Here is a 16160-nt window from a genome sequence, read left to right as displayed (position 1 = left end):
GTAAATTCATTTCATGGCCCCAGGAGCAGCGTACTGATTTTACTTACATTAAGAAAAAATTACTATTTATGAAGAGTCTGTTGGTTCATTAGCACAACACTACATTCTAGACATTGAACAACCAGGGATGGTCTTGCCCTTGAAAGAATTTTATTCCTCAGGCCCTGAAAAGAATTTCAAGTGCAACAGTAACAAGGGGACGAGCCCTTGGCAAAGCCTTTGTGTCTCAGCTCAAACTGACAACCTGTGAGAACAAAGAACGCTGCTTACTTCAAGGTACACACAGTTCTGTGAGAGTGTCTGGTGTGCTGAGAAGTCTTCCTACACTCAAGGACTTCCCCTCTTTTCTCCTCTTGCAAAGTCTGAACTCAGCTCTCCTGGGTTCTTCTCTACAGTTTTTCTCGTTGTAGGAGAAATGCTGCTTGCCCAGCATGGTGAACCAATGGGCAACAAGGCTTTGGTAACAAATTATCAAGATATGTTTTTCACCAGCCAGCAGTGATACACTGGATGAAAACAATGAATCCTCCTTAAGTACAAACCTAGTATTTTTTCATGCATTTTCCTACAAGGAACTAAAGCTAAAAAACCAAAGTTGGCACTAGTAAATTACAGTCATGTGGATCCAACGAATTTCTTAAGTTGTAACCTTTTTGTGTTGATGGGCAACATGCCATCATTGTCACACTATCCTCCCTTTCTTTCACCCCCACTCCTTTTTTGGTGATTTATTTATTCAATTGGATTGTCTAAAAGAAAAAAAATATTCAAAAGTACTTCTGAGAACCTGTTTGTAAAGCATCCCATCACACATTCTCCAGAATATTTGACTTATGCCCTTGTTATCTCTTAGGCAGAGGAGACATGAATGATAGGAGGGGAAGGGGTGAGCAGACTGGGAAATGCTTTGTTCTGATTCTAATGATTTAATAAAGCAGTTTTATAAAACTCAGGTTAGCAATTTACAAATTCCATTTCATATGTGGCTACAAAAGAATATAACTTTAAAAGTTAAGACTTTTGGTTTACAAACGCACTAAATGTTTTAAATGCAATAAATGTTTTAAGTCAAGCTGATTTTGATTCTTGTGAATAAATGAATGATTTTAAATGGTCAGTGTTCTAAAAGTAAAAGAAACTGTAAACTAAAGTTAATCTCCTAGAGGCGTCATATTTTGAATTGGGAAATGAGGGTATGACGAAATCTACAATTCGATTCTAATAATTCATTTCCTTACAAAAGTATGGCATTAGTGGCAATCTCATCAGTGGGCTCCACACCTGTGTCACATAAGTCTCACCCAGGAGTTTGTTCAGAACAGATTCCCAGGTCCCAGTACGGAGAGCTGGACTCCGCAAGTTGAGCACAGGACCCAGGACCCTGCTCTGAACAAGCACCCCGAGCTCTGAAGGCACACACACGAAGACCACTGGTGGCTAACACAAGTGCACTGTGAACTAACGGTGTTACGATGTGGGAGCCTGCACTGTGGATTTCAAACAGTGAAGGTAAGAACCTGTTCTTAAAAACAAGTCAGCATGTCATCGCTGCCACAAACGTAAGAGATCTAAGAAACATTTCTTTTTTTGCTGAAAACACTTGGTTAAAAAAATACCACAAAATGAAAGCACCATTGTCCTTGGTTTGCTTTGGAAATTCCAAACAGTCTCGTGGAACCTTTTCCAGATATTTGCTGGCAGTCCTAACTGCTCACAGGTTATAGGACTTCATTTTCAGAAAAGCATCCTTCTTTAACCTCAGACATGTGGAGATGTTCACTGGCCTGGGGGAGAGTATGTCAGCTGAGCGTGGGGAGAACAAGATCAGTCCTGGGCCAAACAGGCGCTTGTGGCAAGGGCATTGGTGCTCATACCATTTTGCCAATGAGAAGCCACAGCTCATGAGAGCCAGCCCATGCACTCAGAGGAAATCTGGCCACTTCTTCCAAAGGAAAGGGGTACGTTCCGTGGCTAATACCACAAGGACTGAATAAGTACTCCATGCAGGTATGGGTGGCAGCTGCAACTCAGCGTGACAGAGGAAACAACACGGGCTGTGAAGGTAGCCAGCAGTTGGTTAGAATTCTGTCTCCTCCACTTATTAGCCATGTGAAGCCTGAAGTTGTTTAACTTCTGAGCCTCAATTTCCTTCATGTATAAAATCAGATAACATCACCTTCCCTTGTAGGTGTGTTGTGTGAGTGACTGATAATATATGTAAATTGCACATAACATTGTGTTCTCAATAAGTAGGAATTATTCATTTATTCCTTTTGGATTCTCAAGTTGGCACTGTAAGCTGTGTTAAGACAGTCAAGAAATTTCCTGGCGAAAATACTGAAACTACATTGTTTTTGTTGACCTCATAAATCAGATATTATCAAGCACTGTCTGCTACTTTTGAATAAAATATTAGGGTTTAGGGGCAAGGAGAAACGGAAAGACACTGTGATATTTCAAAAACAATTTTAAATTCCTCTAAAGGCAAATACTGACTACGCACACACATATAATTATTATTTCATTGATTCTTTTGAAGGTGCAACATTTTTAGGGCTAAAGTCCAAACAAAAGAACTCTAATTAGGCTAATTTTATGTTAATACTTACACATATTCACTTTTCATAGGTGGCCAAGCTTGCAAAAGTAAAACCAAGTGCTGAAATTCAGCCTCATGGTGACTAGATTCCAGGAGTTCCATGAATACACGGTAGCGGTTCTCTTCATTCTCAATGTCAGCTATGTCCACCTGGAAGAAGAAGTACGCACTGAAAGCTGGTGGCAAAGGCTACTGAATTGGTTTACAGAAGAATTCTACTTTATTTTAATTCAACGTTTTTTGGAAAATTTTTTACAATGTGTTAAGATTCAACAACATCAGAAAAACCACCATCTCAAAAGCTCTAAGCCTTACTCAATTTCAGATAATTATGTTAAAAATTGTTTAGTACTACAATCAGAGGAAGGTTCTAATTAACTTTAACAAAATAAATTCAAACAAGCAGACTTCCACAGAACTGGCTTGTTGGCATTTAACATACGTTAAGAGACTGAATTGCTTTATTTGAAATTGTAATATTTCACCATCCTCAACATTAGGTGAATTTTTTAAAGTTTAAGTTATCCCAAATGAAATCCTAATTTTCATTAGAAATAAAATCCTAATTTTCATGTTGTCTAGAAAATGTCTCTAATTTGAAATGAAAGATTTTACTAAAGTATATCTGTCATAGAACTTTTTTGCTATAAATCAAAATAGAATAAAATATCCTTTATTGATACCTCCATTTCTAATGCAAAAGTAGTCTCTGCCAAATACAAAACACCCATTTTTCCTTTCATTGAATAACTAAATGGTTTTTCTTTTACATTGAGGCAGTCCTAAAACAAATCACATCTCCAATGTCTCTGTGGTTGAAAATGTACGCTATTTTAGGTTAAAAAACAGTTTTAGGCATAAAAATAAGCCAAAGTCTGGTTCTCTCATTTTCTAGCCTCAGCATAGATTCTTTATATTTAGGTACACAGACATTCATGATGATGAGTTCATAATGATTTGGGTACACAGACATTCAGATGATGATACATTGAAAGGATAATGAGAAGGAATGGTTACCTGTATATATGCTAAATTGTCTGCACTAATGCATATTTCCAAAACATTTACTTTAATGGTCATTCTGGCTCTGATCCCAAGAAGCCATCGGAAAAAGTCACGCCATGAATTCTGCATTTTACAAAAGTTGCTATGTACTATGAAATTATCTCTAATTGCTATGGGAAGCCTTGTTCACACAGTGACCCATCAGATCCTTCAAAACCTGCCTTAAAAGCCCATGTCATTTTTCTATGGAAGAATAGCCCACGGCCATTTTGTAGTTTTTTTGAAACAATTTCATAATACCGTCAGTCAGTTTACCCTTACAGCAGTTTTGTGTGGAGGACAGCACAGGTATTAGCAATCTCACTTTACAGATGAGGAACCAGGCCAACTATGGTGGCATGACTAGCAGGTGACAGAGCCCAAATATAACTATAATCAGATCAGGATGTTCTGAAGCGAGAGGATTCAATAAGCTAGATCAGCTTTTGATAATAGGGTTGGACCTCGATTTGGGAGTTTGGCAATGCTGCCATGCCTATTTATAAAGAAACTTAAAAAACCAAAAACAAAAACCCAAGACATCCATCCATCTGCAACTCTCCAACCTCACCACCTTCAACCTGTCTCCAGCCTCAGGGTCTCTTTGAGGTTCCTTGCATACATAAAATCATGCACACTCCCATCTCAGGCACTCTGATCTGTTTCCTCTTCCAGATACCCTCTTCCGCCAGATATCTGAGTGACTCACTCCCTCCTTTCAAGTTTCTCAAATGTCACCTGTCAAGGCCTTGTTTAACGGCCTTACCTACAGGAGCATTGCTGCATAGCTGTCCATCTCCTTCACCCTGTTTCATTTTCCTTCTTAGCACTCACAACTATGTGACATGCTATATATTTACTTATTGCCTTTCTTCTTCCATAAGAAATGTCAGCTCCTTGAAAGAAGTTGTTTTTTTTGTTGTTGTTCACTGGTCTATCCCAACTCCTTAAATAATACTTGCTATAGAGTATATGCACAGTAAGTACTTATTGAGTGAATTAACTAGTGAATGGACATACATGTGAATGGAGTGAATGAAGACAATTTATCACTTATAAAATAATTTAGTATAAATTATATTAAATACAAATGGAGTTGCCATAAATTTGTGGCTGGTTTCATTATTAGGGTTAATGTAAGATTTAAAAAGAAAATGATATTGCCAAAAGAAAAATTACTATTACATTTAAAAACAGGACAAAAGATGGCAGGTTTGTTAACATTACATCTATATAAATGATACTTTGTGACTGTTAAGTGATTTCACTAAAGTCCCTCTGTTTGGGCATCCTATCTGAAGAACAGGTTCTAAAAATGTTGAAATCTCAGAAGGTTTGATAGCCTTTTCTTCCTGCAGGATAATCTCAGTGTCTACATGAGAGTTTATTTGCAGGAAAGGTTTGTGCTTAAGAAGTATTTAAAATCCATTGTATGAAATGTTTCCAATGTTCCTAGCAGTGTCAGTATTCCAACTACTATAATTAAATGCAGTATAATTAATAAGAAGTAGTTTCTCCTTTTTATGAAATACACACTTTATATGGTTTATTTTCTGTATGTGATGCACTATATGAAAAGGAAGAGATTAACAATAAAAGAATCATGTTTTCAATATCGTCTAAATTTATTCCTTTTCAGAAACTGTAATCTACATTTTGAGGAAACAAACTGTATCATAAGGGAAGAAAAGAGAACAGAAACTAAGTTAAGCCTTAATATTTGTTTTTATAATAGTGTGCAAATAATAGTTTCCATTTTTAAAATGCATTTGATAAATTTTTTTTGTATAGCACCTTTCTCACATGTACATGGTCTTTTTAAGAGTATGTCTTTGTCAGAAAATGTTTTCTTCTAATGTCCACTAATCATTTCATTAAAACCCCCATATTTTAACTAAAAATGTGAAAAATACAGTAACTTACATAATTACCCATTTTGTGCGTGCATGCTTGCATACTCCATCATATCAAAAAGCGTTTCAAGTCAAGCTACTCAGCTCTTAAGAAAGCAATTTTAAATTTGCTACCACTGTAGCTGCAAGTTTTACCTTCTATGAGAGAAGAAAATTGGCCTAAAAATGGACTTCAGCACGTATTTTAAAAACACTGATAAAGAATATACTTGGTTTGATAATTGGTATATACCTTAAAATATAACAAGTGCTAATCTAAGATTGTGCCCACATATTAAAATACTTAAAAAACGAATGTTATTATTATCTTCTTTATTACGTCCTTTAAGACTTTTGGAAATAAATTCTGATGAATTTTGAATTTTTGAGAAGAGAATGGGCCTAAAAATAGGCTTGAGTATATATTTTTAAAAACATAATAAAGAATATACTTGGTTGGATAATCATGATATACTTTGATATATAACAAGTGCGAATCTAAGATTGGTGTCCACAAATTCAAAAATTCAAAATGAATTTTTGTGTAAAGAAAAATAAAAGGTAAACATATGTAAAGGGCTCCCAGTCTGAACAACATGGCTTATCCATTTCTCTCTGCTCCTCTGCAAAGCACAACTATAAACTGTAGAAGTCATAAAAGAGACAGTGAAGGGAAAATTCTGAGGAGTGGTAAAAAGAAAGTACACTAGCCTGGAGTTGCAAGCCTTAAGAACATGGTATTTGGTTGTCTTCTGTCTCCCCAGCCAAAACAAAGGAATGAATAAATAAATAGAAAATAAGAAGCCCACCCAGACCTAGTATTTTACAATTCTGGAGCTAGAAACAGAACAGAGCTCAAGTAGGCTCACTTGCACTGAGAATCCCAGAAGAAAAGGAGAAAGAGGGTGAAGCTAAAAGATATTATAAGACATATCTAAAAACTTCCAAAATTCGGTGGAAGACACAAACCTACAGATTCAAGAAGCTAAATTATTCCCAAACAGGACAAACACAAAGAAATTCATGTCAAGTTACACCATAATTTGAAACTTGAAAAGTAGGTAGAAAAGGAAAAATTTTGAAAGCAGATAGAACAACATTACTTGTAGGAGAATATTCATGTGAATAATAATGGATTTATTATCTGAAACCATGGAGGCCAGAAGGAAGTGTCCCATTTTTTTCAAATGTTGAAAGAAAAGAACTGTTAACTACAAATTCTTTATCTGGCAAAGCTATTCTTCAGGAAAAAAAGAAAATGAAAACATTCTCAGACAAAGACAAATTAAAAGGACCTGCCACACTAATAGCCCTCATCTTAAATACTGGCTAAAGAAAGTTCTTCAAACAGAAAACGATAAAAAAAAGGAACTATGAAGTATCAGAGGGAAGAACAAAAAGGGCAAAAATATGGGTAAATACAATAGACTATTCTTTTCCATATACATGTTCTAAATCATACTTGATGATCAGAACAAAAATTGTACACCATGTGATATTCAAGACGATAATATTTAAAAGTGGGGAAGGTAAAGGGACTGACCCAAATATGGAGGTGAGATTTCCATATTACATGCCCAGGATAGGATATCCACTCCTACCACTCTTGTTCAGCACCATACTGAATGATCTAGCCACTACAATAATGCAAGAAAAAGAAATAACAGACACATAAATTAGAAGAAAAAATAAAACTCTATCTGCAGATTAATTGTCTATATAGAAAATTCCAAGAAATCACACACAATAAAACAAACCCTAACACTAAGAAACGAGTCAGGAATGTCACAGGATACAAGATCAACATACAAAAATCAATCACATTGTTATATACTAACAATAAATATGTGAAAACCAAAAATAAACATGTATTATTTATAATAGCTCCAAAGAAAATAAATGATTTACATATATTCAATCTGTTATGGTTTGAATGTCCCTTCCAAAATTCATGTTGAAATTTAATTGCCACTGTGATAGGATTAAGAGGTGAGATATTTAAGAGGTGATTAGGTCATGAGAGTGACGCTCTGAATGAATTAAGGCTCAGCTAGGACCTGTGTTAGTTTTACTGGGAATGGGTTCCTGATAAAAAGGAAGAGTTCCACCCTGCCCTTTCTTGCTGGGTAAACAAAGTCATTCACAAAAGGTTACATACATACTGTCTGATTCCATTTACGTAATATTTTTGATATGACATTTTAGAAATGAAGGAAAGATTAATGGTTGTCAGGGGTTAGGAATGGGGTGGATGTGATTATAAAAGAGATCCTTGGGCTGTTGGAACTACTCAGTATCTTTGTTAGAGTGGGTAGCTAGGCAGACATGAGCAGAGTAGGAGAGGAAACAGACCCTGCTCCCTTGACACCAGGAACGTTAGGTGACCATCGGGTGATGGTCAAGTGGTTGTTAAACTGTCTCTCTAAAATAATAATTGGTTGCAGCAGAGATCAGGGAAAGGCAGTCTCCCAAAAGAAAACTCCTGAAGCTGGTGATCCCTAGCTTCCTGATTGGATCTCAGGAGTGGAGTGAGTGGGCTCAATCAAGCATGCACACTAAGAGGCAAAATGGTGGAGTTTAACTGGTATATGAACATCCTCTAGGAACACTACACTGGTAAGAAAAGAATGGCTCAAGTGAGGATGCGTACAACTCTAGTAAACACACTGTGCACACAGTCCCTTCTAAGGGCTGGCATGCCATGGAGCATGTGGACAGCTCGTGCCAAAGAAAAATCAAAGGAGGGGAGACACAAAACCCCAGAAGCATGCCAACGTGTAAATCCCCAAGTCAAAGGTCAAACAGGGCACTTGAATCTCTCGAGTTGCCTGCTTGGCCTTCTTCCAAGTGTACTTTACTTCCTTTCATTCTTGCTCTAAAACTTGTTAATAAGCTCTCATGCTCAAAAATCTGCCTCAGGCTCTCTCTGCCGTATGCCCTTTGGATGAGTTCTTTACTTCAAGAAGGCAAGAACTGAGTTGCTGCAAAGCCATATGGATTTGCTAACATCTTGACTGTGGTGCTGGATATATGAACCTATACAGGTATAAAACTGTATAGCACTAAATACACACAAGCACACACAAATGAGTACAAGTAAAACTCGAAAATTCTGAATAGAACCAGCAAATTGTATCGATGTCAATATCCTGGTTGGATATTATACTGTAGTTTTGCAAAATGTTACCATTAGGGGAAACTAGGCAAAGTGCACAAGAAATCTCTCTGTATTATTTCTGACAACTGGATATGAGTCTATAATTATCTCAATAAAAACCTAAAATTTGAAAAGGAAGATGAAAATGAATGCAATCAGAACAAACTTCACAGAGGAAAATGCTTATACAAACAAAATGCAGAAAACAAACTAAATCATGATGTAAAAATAAAGATGAATAAGGAGGATACAATTTGAGGGGGAAAAAAACCCATACATGATGTGACATAATTTGTATAAAGCATGCAGCAGAAAAATGGCTACATATATATTTAATAAAATGTTTACATTTGGATGACAGATCTGTTGGTGATGATCACTTCTGTCTGCCTTTTGGTACTTTTCTTGGTTTAACATGCATTGTTTTCATAATTGGAGGTTTCTGTTTGTTTGTTTAAAGAAAGAAACATACACAAGAACCACAGCAAACTGGCATGTCTGTTCAACAGATGAGTCTGTATTTGGTGACTTATCCTTCCTTTATTAAACCATAAAATTGCTTTATAAATGATCAATTATGGCAAAAAGAAAACAAAGATACAACACCAAACAAAATGAAATAAAAAATAGGCTTTTCCAAATCTACTAACCGCTAAGGATACATTCCCTGGCCTCAACTTAAAAGATAAAAATGAGAAAGCTTGCTGATATCTTAGGAGTGAGTGGAAAGCAAATTAAGTTTGAATTGTTGTCAACAGTGTTATAAACGGGTCCCAATGCTGTATATAAGAGCTCTCACAATTTAATGGCTATTAGGTAGGACCGTACAGAGGCTTCCTCAGTAACAAAGTAAAGTATAAACATGTATTTTGCATAGCAAAAGTCATACAATCCTAGTTTTTCATTCCAACCCTCATCTGCTCACTACCCCTTGCCACTTATATAATACCTATGTAACCTGGTGCAAACAGCCTAGCCTAGGTCTGAGTTTCTTTATCTGTAAGATGTGCCGATAACATCTACTTCACAGGGTTATATTCATTCAATTCCACAAATACTAACTGAGAATCTACTTTTTGTACCAGAGATACAGTGATCGGAAAGATGACCATTCAATTTGTGAGAATTCAGCAAGACAAAGCCTGAGAAATTAGATAGAGAGATGATCCTCAACTGATGATAAGGTTATGTCTTCCAGTCCTACGAGGAGTTCTCTGTCTCATGCCACACACCACGGAAAGGGAAATTCTAGCCCTCTCTTGTTACTCTCAGCTTCAGTTCTAAACATCTTGCCCTACTCTATTCCTTGTAGTGGTACTTCCTCCCATTACTATGTTCCTAACCTGTAACTTGTCCATTTGCCTATGTTGGCCTACTCTGATATTAAGGACTTAATGTGTTCCTCTGACTACAACCATTTGAATTACCCCTATCTCAAACATCCTTCTCAATTCAACTCAGCTTCTGGAATCAAAAAGTCAAATGCTCTCCATGTCCCCTTTTAGTTTTGCTGAACTGCAAACTGTTTTGCATATGATTATGCAAATGCAGATATGATTCAAAGGGAGGGTCCTTTTCCATGAGAAGTAGATTATGGACATTGGCAGTCTGCGCAAATCAGTTGTCTTCATATATTGTGAGACATATAAAATTGAACATACACAAAGTAGACATTTTTATTCTCTTCAATTAGATGGTCATATAAAACCCATAGGAAGAAAGTGTTACTTAGTTGCTCTGCAAGCATAGTTAACTTGGATATTTAAGAAAAGGCCTTAGCTTTACAGTAAATATTTGGCAAATGAATGCTCATTTATATATTTAGTTTCACACAAATATTTAAGGTATGCATATATATTTTATGATCTCCACTTGAATATATGAGTACCTGACTCAGGTGGTAGTTAGAAGGCTTTTATTGTAACACATTCAATTTGATAAAGGTCTTAAGAGACATATAGTTTATAGTGCTATAAGAAGAGAGAAGTTAACCTGAGATCAGGAAGGTGACAAGGTGGCACACGAGAAAGGATCTGAGGGAAGAGTAACATTTGGACATGTAGAGGTAAGGGAAAAAAGAGAAGATTGGGTAGAGACGAGGGGAGTCAACAGAGGGATGCTGAGTAGTAGTTTGTGGCTCATGAAGGTGAACTGTGGTTGAAGTGGTAAATGAAGTGTGTTGGGGCCAGAACATGAGGACAACTACACACTTGGGAACACTGTGTATAATCTAAACGTTGAAAATATTGACGCCAGTTCCTCTGAGTTTTAGCTACAATTAAATCCTAGTGGTCAGCAGGGAATATGGAGCAAAACAAATGATCAATATACATTTCTTGCAAAATAGTACAATACAAATGATAATGTTATCTACTTATTTTCTCAAAGATATCTTTGGCTGAATGTATGTGCATACTATAGCTAATATTGTTCATTAAAAGTTAGAAAAGTTAACCTTAAGTAGAAGAAACAACTATGTCATAAATCTAACAAATTATCTGAAAAAAATTAGAGAAGGAAGTATTGCCCTAACATCACAGATCACAAAAGATGAAACAAATGGGTCTCAGAGGCTTACTGAAGTTGTGAGAACATGTGATTAGTATGAATATTACGGAAATTTGAATTCTCCAAAATACTTGAAAATAAGGTACCTGGCTTACCATGAATGTGGACCTAGAAAAGAATCAAATTCTTTTTGCTAGAAAGTAGGATAGTACCTATAAACTATATATGTTCCCAGCATCTAAATACATTTCATAAAAGTATGAAGAGTACAGAGAACTCATGTAAGTCTCCAGATAGTTACAATGGGAAATTACTATAGAATACATTTTAATGTGAAAATTACAGGTAGTTATCAAATGCTTCAACATATCTCACTACAGGAATTATAAACGATAACAGGTAAATTTGATTAATACATGGCTTTCAAAAAGTGATGATAAAGTCAAAATAATACAGAAAAACGTTTATTTTGGAGACATTACTGACCTTTTTGAGGGTTGATTTTTCCTCTTCCATAGGAGAGAGATAACAAATACTTATATGATGATTGTGAATATTAAATAAGATAATGAGAATAAAGTAGCTGGAAAATATTGGTGCATAGTAGGCACACAAGAAAGGATAGGTATTACTTATATTATCATCCACATAATGTATCAAATAGTAAAAACAGAAAGCTGGATTTTTTTTTTTGTTTTTCGAGACAGGGTCTCACTCACTCTGTTACTCAAGCTGGAGTGCTGTAGCATGAATCAGGGCTCACTGTAGCCTAAACCTCCTGGGCTCAAGTGACCCTCCCGCCTCAGCCTCCTAAGTAGTTGAGACCACAGTCACATGCTACCATGCCCAGCTTATTTATTTATTTATTTATTTTTGAGACGGAATCTTGCTCTGTCGCCCAGGCTGGAGGGCACGTGGGGAGATCTCAGTTCACTGCAAGCTCTGCCTCACAGGTTCAAGCAATTCTCTCACACAGCCTCCCGAGTAGCTGGGATTACAAGCGCCCACCACCACGCCCGGCTAATTTTTGTATTTTTAGTAGTGGTGGGATTTCACCATCTTGGCCAGGCTGGTCTTGAACTCCTGACCTCATGATCTATCTGCCTTGGCCCTCCAAAGTGCTGGGATTACAGGCATGAGCCACCGCGCCTGGCCTTTATGTTTTTATTGTAGAGATGGGGTCTCCTTATATAGATCAGGCTGGTCTTGAACTCCTGGGCTCAAGTAATCCTCCTGCCTTGGCCTCTCAGAGTTCTGGGATTATAAGCATGAGCCACTGTGCGTGGCCAAAAGCTGGTTATTTGCTGATTCCTTCTACTAAGAATTATGTCTATAGACTAGACAGGACAGGACAGGAAAACAGGGAAATATGTCTGTTTTAGGAAAATAAAACTGTAGGTTGATTTTCATCTCTTTTTAAAATCTCATTTACTTGTGCAATAAATATGGTATTTCAAATGACTCTTAAGCATGCCTTCCACAGATTAGTGAAAATAAACAAAATAAATTGCTATTTTTAAAATTATGTTTTCTTTTTCTTTGTCCTTTTCCCCAGTGAAGAAAAAAGTAGCATATACCTCTTTTAACATCCCCACCCCTTCCACAGTGAGTGTCAAACAAAATCCTGGAGGTGAAAATGTCCAATAGTTTACACCTATAATAATTAGTGATTATTTTACACCTATAATAGTTTACACCTATAATAGTGATTATTTCATATCGACACCACTGACAAAACATCCTAGGATTTTAAAGAACAAAATTTAAATGTGACTCAAACATAAGAATATTATTTTCCCTTTTGTCTCTGAAAGCACTGTTTCTTTCCTCATTGAATTAGGTGACTTTAGCCCTTGTTGTGTAGGTCAATTTGTCAAGCAGCTGCAGCCTTCTTATCAGACAGAGTCACTGTCCTTGAAAAAGTGAACTAAGTCACCTATTATCAGTAGAAGACAGTCTTAACCTCAAATTTCTCTATGGCTCCTGGAAGTGAACATAAATATCTTAAATTAAGGTACTTTTGAAATATGCATCTTCCTATAGGTATTGATAGTTGCTTATTTTATCTTTAGAAATTTACAAATACGATGTAGTTACTATTTATTTATTTATTTATTTATTTATTTTTTGAGACGGAGTCTCACGCTGTTGCCCAGGCTGGAGTGCAGTGGCGCGATCTCGGCTCACTGCAAGCTCCGCCTCCTGGGTTCACGCCATTCTCCTGCCTCAGCCTCCTGAGTAGCTAGGACTACAGGCGCCCGCCACCGCGCCCGGCTAATTTTTTGTATTTTTAGTAGAGACGGGGTTTCACTGTGGTCTCGATCTCCTGACCTTGTGATCCGCCCGCCTCGGCCTCCCAAAGTGCTGGGATTACAGGCTTGAGCCACCGCGCCCGGCTGATGTAGTTATTAATACACTTAAAAGTACTTTATAAATAGAAAAGATTTACAAACATGAGGATTATTCCTGGCAGTAGTGACAGTAACCACCATATTCTTTTTAAAAATGTTTTTTACTACTATTTTATTACTCTGGGTAACTCACAGAACAGTAACCACCGTACTCTTATCTTCCGTAAGAATTCGTAGGCTCTTAGCCTGCTCCTAAGAGACTCATATAATGACACTTGACTTGAAGTTGCAAAATAACTGTGCAGTACCTTTCATGAACACAATAAAGTCACACTGAGATGTTGTTGTATGCAGGGCTTCAAAAACAGAACAAACAAAAATCCTCAGCTTCAACAGATATACAGAAATATCAAAAGGTGACAGAGTTAACCAGACCTCTGCCTATTAAAGCCACTCCTTTGATAAGGTTTCAGGTGGCCAATACTGCCTGTTGTGTCTACTGGATTGAACTAATATCCCCGGAAGGGAATTTTGAGAAGACCAAAACCAGTCATAAGCTGTTGACTACCAACATTCCCCACCAATCCAAGCAATTCCTAGACCAGTGCCTGGCACACAGCAAGTACTTAATAAACAATATTATGACTGTTAGTTATTTTTATTAAATATAGTCTGAATTATTGCTATTAGATAGGAAAATATAAATATAATATATTCTATTTTTGTCAATTTCTGGATATTTATGGATTTTATGAAAGAGAAAATATCAAAGTACGGAAAATAACTAAAGTTTAAACATTAAAAGTAAGGGTGCTATTTTCTGCTTATTCTCCCTTTTCTATAGAACTAAAAAACAGATGCAGATCTGGCAATAATGTTCTAAATACTTGACCTTGCACAGCTCATATAAGGCAAAATGTGATCATGGTATCTCCCCTGCCAGGTAAGGAGTAGGAAAATGAGTGCCTGTTTATAAACTGCTTAAGAATAAATGGTTTTCAATTGCCACAGAAAGTCTCTCCTAGGGCACTGCAAACACACCCTTGGGATGGGGAGAAATCCAATTAAAGCACAGGAATGCAGGCTCCCAAGGAGTTTCTGCACATCTGTGGGTATGGAAACATATCTAAACACATAGAGGCCAACAACTGCAATTCTGAACCACGCTTTACAGCACCCTCCTTATTTTATTATACCTGTAAACATGGAAATTACACAATGAAACATGCCGTAATCACTCTCCATAAGTGCTGCTGTCACTTCAATATGTAATACATATTTTTACATAAATATATTTTATGAAACACTTAAAAACATATGATAAGGGGAAATATTTTGTGTTAAAATACGAAGAGGAAAGATTTTGCCTTATAAATTTTTTCTCTAGGACAAATGATCAATCATATGGTACCATGTGACCCCCTATAAATACCTGTGTGTCTGTTTATTTATTTATTTATTTATTTTGAAATGGAGTTTCGCTCTTGTTGCCCAGGCTGGAGTGCAGTGGCACGATCTCAGCTCACTGCAAGCTCTGCCTCCCGGGTTCAAGCGATCCTCCTGCCTCAGCCTCCCGAGTAGCTGGGATTACAGCCACCTGTTACCACGCTGGGCTAATTTTGCATTTTTAGTAGAGATGTGTTTCTCCATGTTGGTCAGGCTGCTCTCACACTCCCGACCTCAGGTGATCCGCTTGCCTCAGCCTCCCAAAGTACTGGGATTATAGGCATGAGCTACTGCACCCAGCCATGTGTTTTCATTTTAAACAGCTGCTATTGAAGCTAAGGCCATCCTTTGGTTTGAGTTAAATTTGATGAAGTTTTAATCAAATAATTTACACAGCTGAAAATTTTTTCACTGTAGTATATTATTCTGACTCAGAATATTGGCCCTGTCACTTAATAGCTGTATAATCACATAAAAATACCTCTCTTATCCTCAGTGCTTTCACATGTAAAAATAAGGTAATAATACCTAACTAGCAATATCAGATTACTTTGAGAATAATATAGTATAGCATAACATATGACATAATATACAGACATACACATACAGCTTTATATGTATCTAAAACTGAGTTAACACTGAGCCTTTATGGTAGCTACTAGTATGGATAGTTCACAGTTATATATAATTCTGCCATATTTTAGCATTGAGGTATTATACAAATTTCTTAACCACTTTGAGCCTATTTCCTTATGTGATGGAGTGATGAGATTGCCTCTGTTACAGGGTTATTACAATGTTTAGATGAAATGATACACATAGGAAGGCTAATGTGAAGTCCATGGAGGGCCCTCAAAACATGCAGCACGTAGCATCTTCACAGCTTAAAGGAAAAGAGATTTCTGTTGTTACTTCTAGAGTTTTAATTTTGACTCTAAGTTAGAAATTATTCAGAGAGACTTTAGGGTAACAGAAGAAACTGGCAACCAATGAATTATGTCTACCTATATATTCTCCAAATATAAAATAGAATGACAAGAACAAATAAAACTACACAAAACCCACACATTCAGCACAATTATAGACCAAGCATGTCCAAACTTCAAAATACCATAAGGAATATGGAAAAAAGCACTAAATCCCAGAGAATGATCTCACATTCC

The 16160-nt window shown here is 36.6% G+C and overlaps 1 protein-coding gene across 3 annotated transcripts in view; it reads right to left on the bottom strand.

Annotated features, from left to right (window-relative positions):
* NBAS (NBAS subunit of NRZ tethering complex) overlaps positions 1–16160 on the bottom strand; it is a 390542-nt gene that overhangs the window by 20735 nt on the left and 353647 nt on the right. For all 3 annotated transcript variants that reach the window (XM_005576512.5, XM_074012306.1, XM_074012305.1), the window contains one exon: positions 2610–2749. In XM_005576512.5, coding sequence (XP_005576569.3) covers positions 2610–2749 — 140 coding nt within the window. The remainder of the gene's footprint in view (positions 1–2609; positions 2750–16160) is intronic.

This window comes from Macaca fascicularis, chromosome 13 (assembly GCF_037993035.2).
Source record: "Macaca fascicularis isolate 582-1 chromosome 13, T2T-MFA8v1.1".
In the NCBI taxonomy this organism is placed as follows: domain Eukaryota; kingdom Metazoa; phylum Chordata; class Mammalia; order Primates; family Cercopithecidae; genus Macaca; species Macaca fascicularis.
Note: the sequence above shows the minus strand (reverse complement) of the source record. Positions and strands in the feature narration are given on the sequence as shown.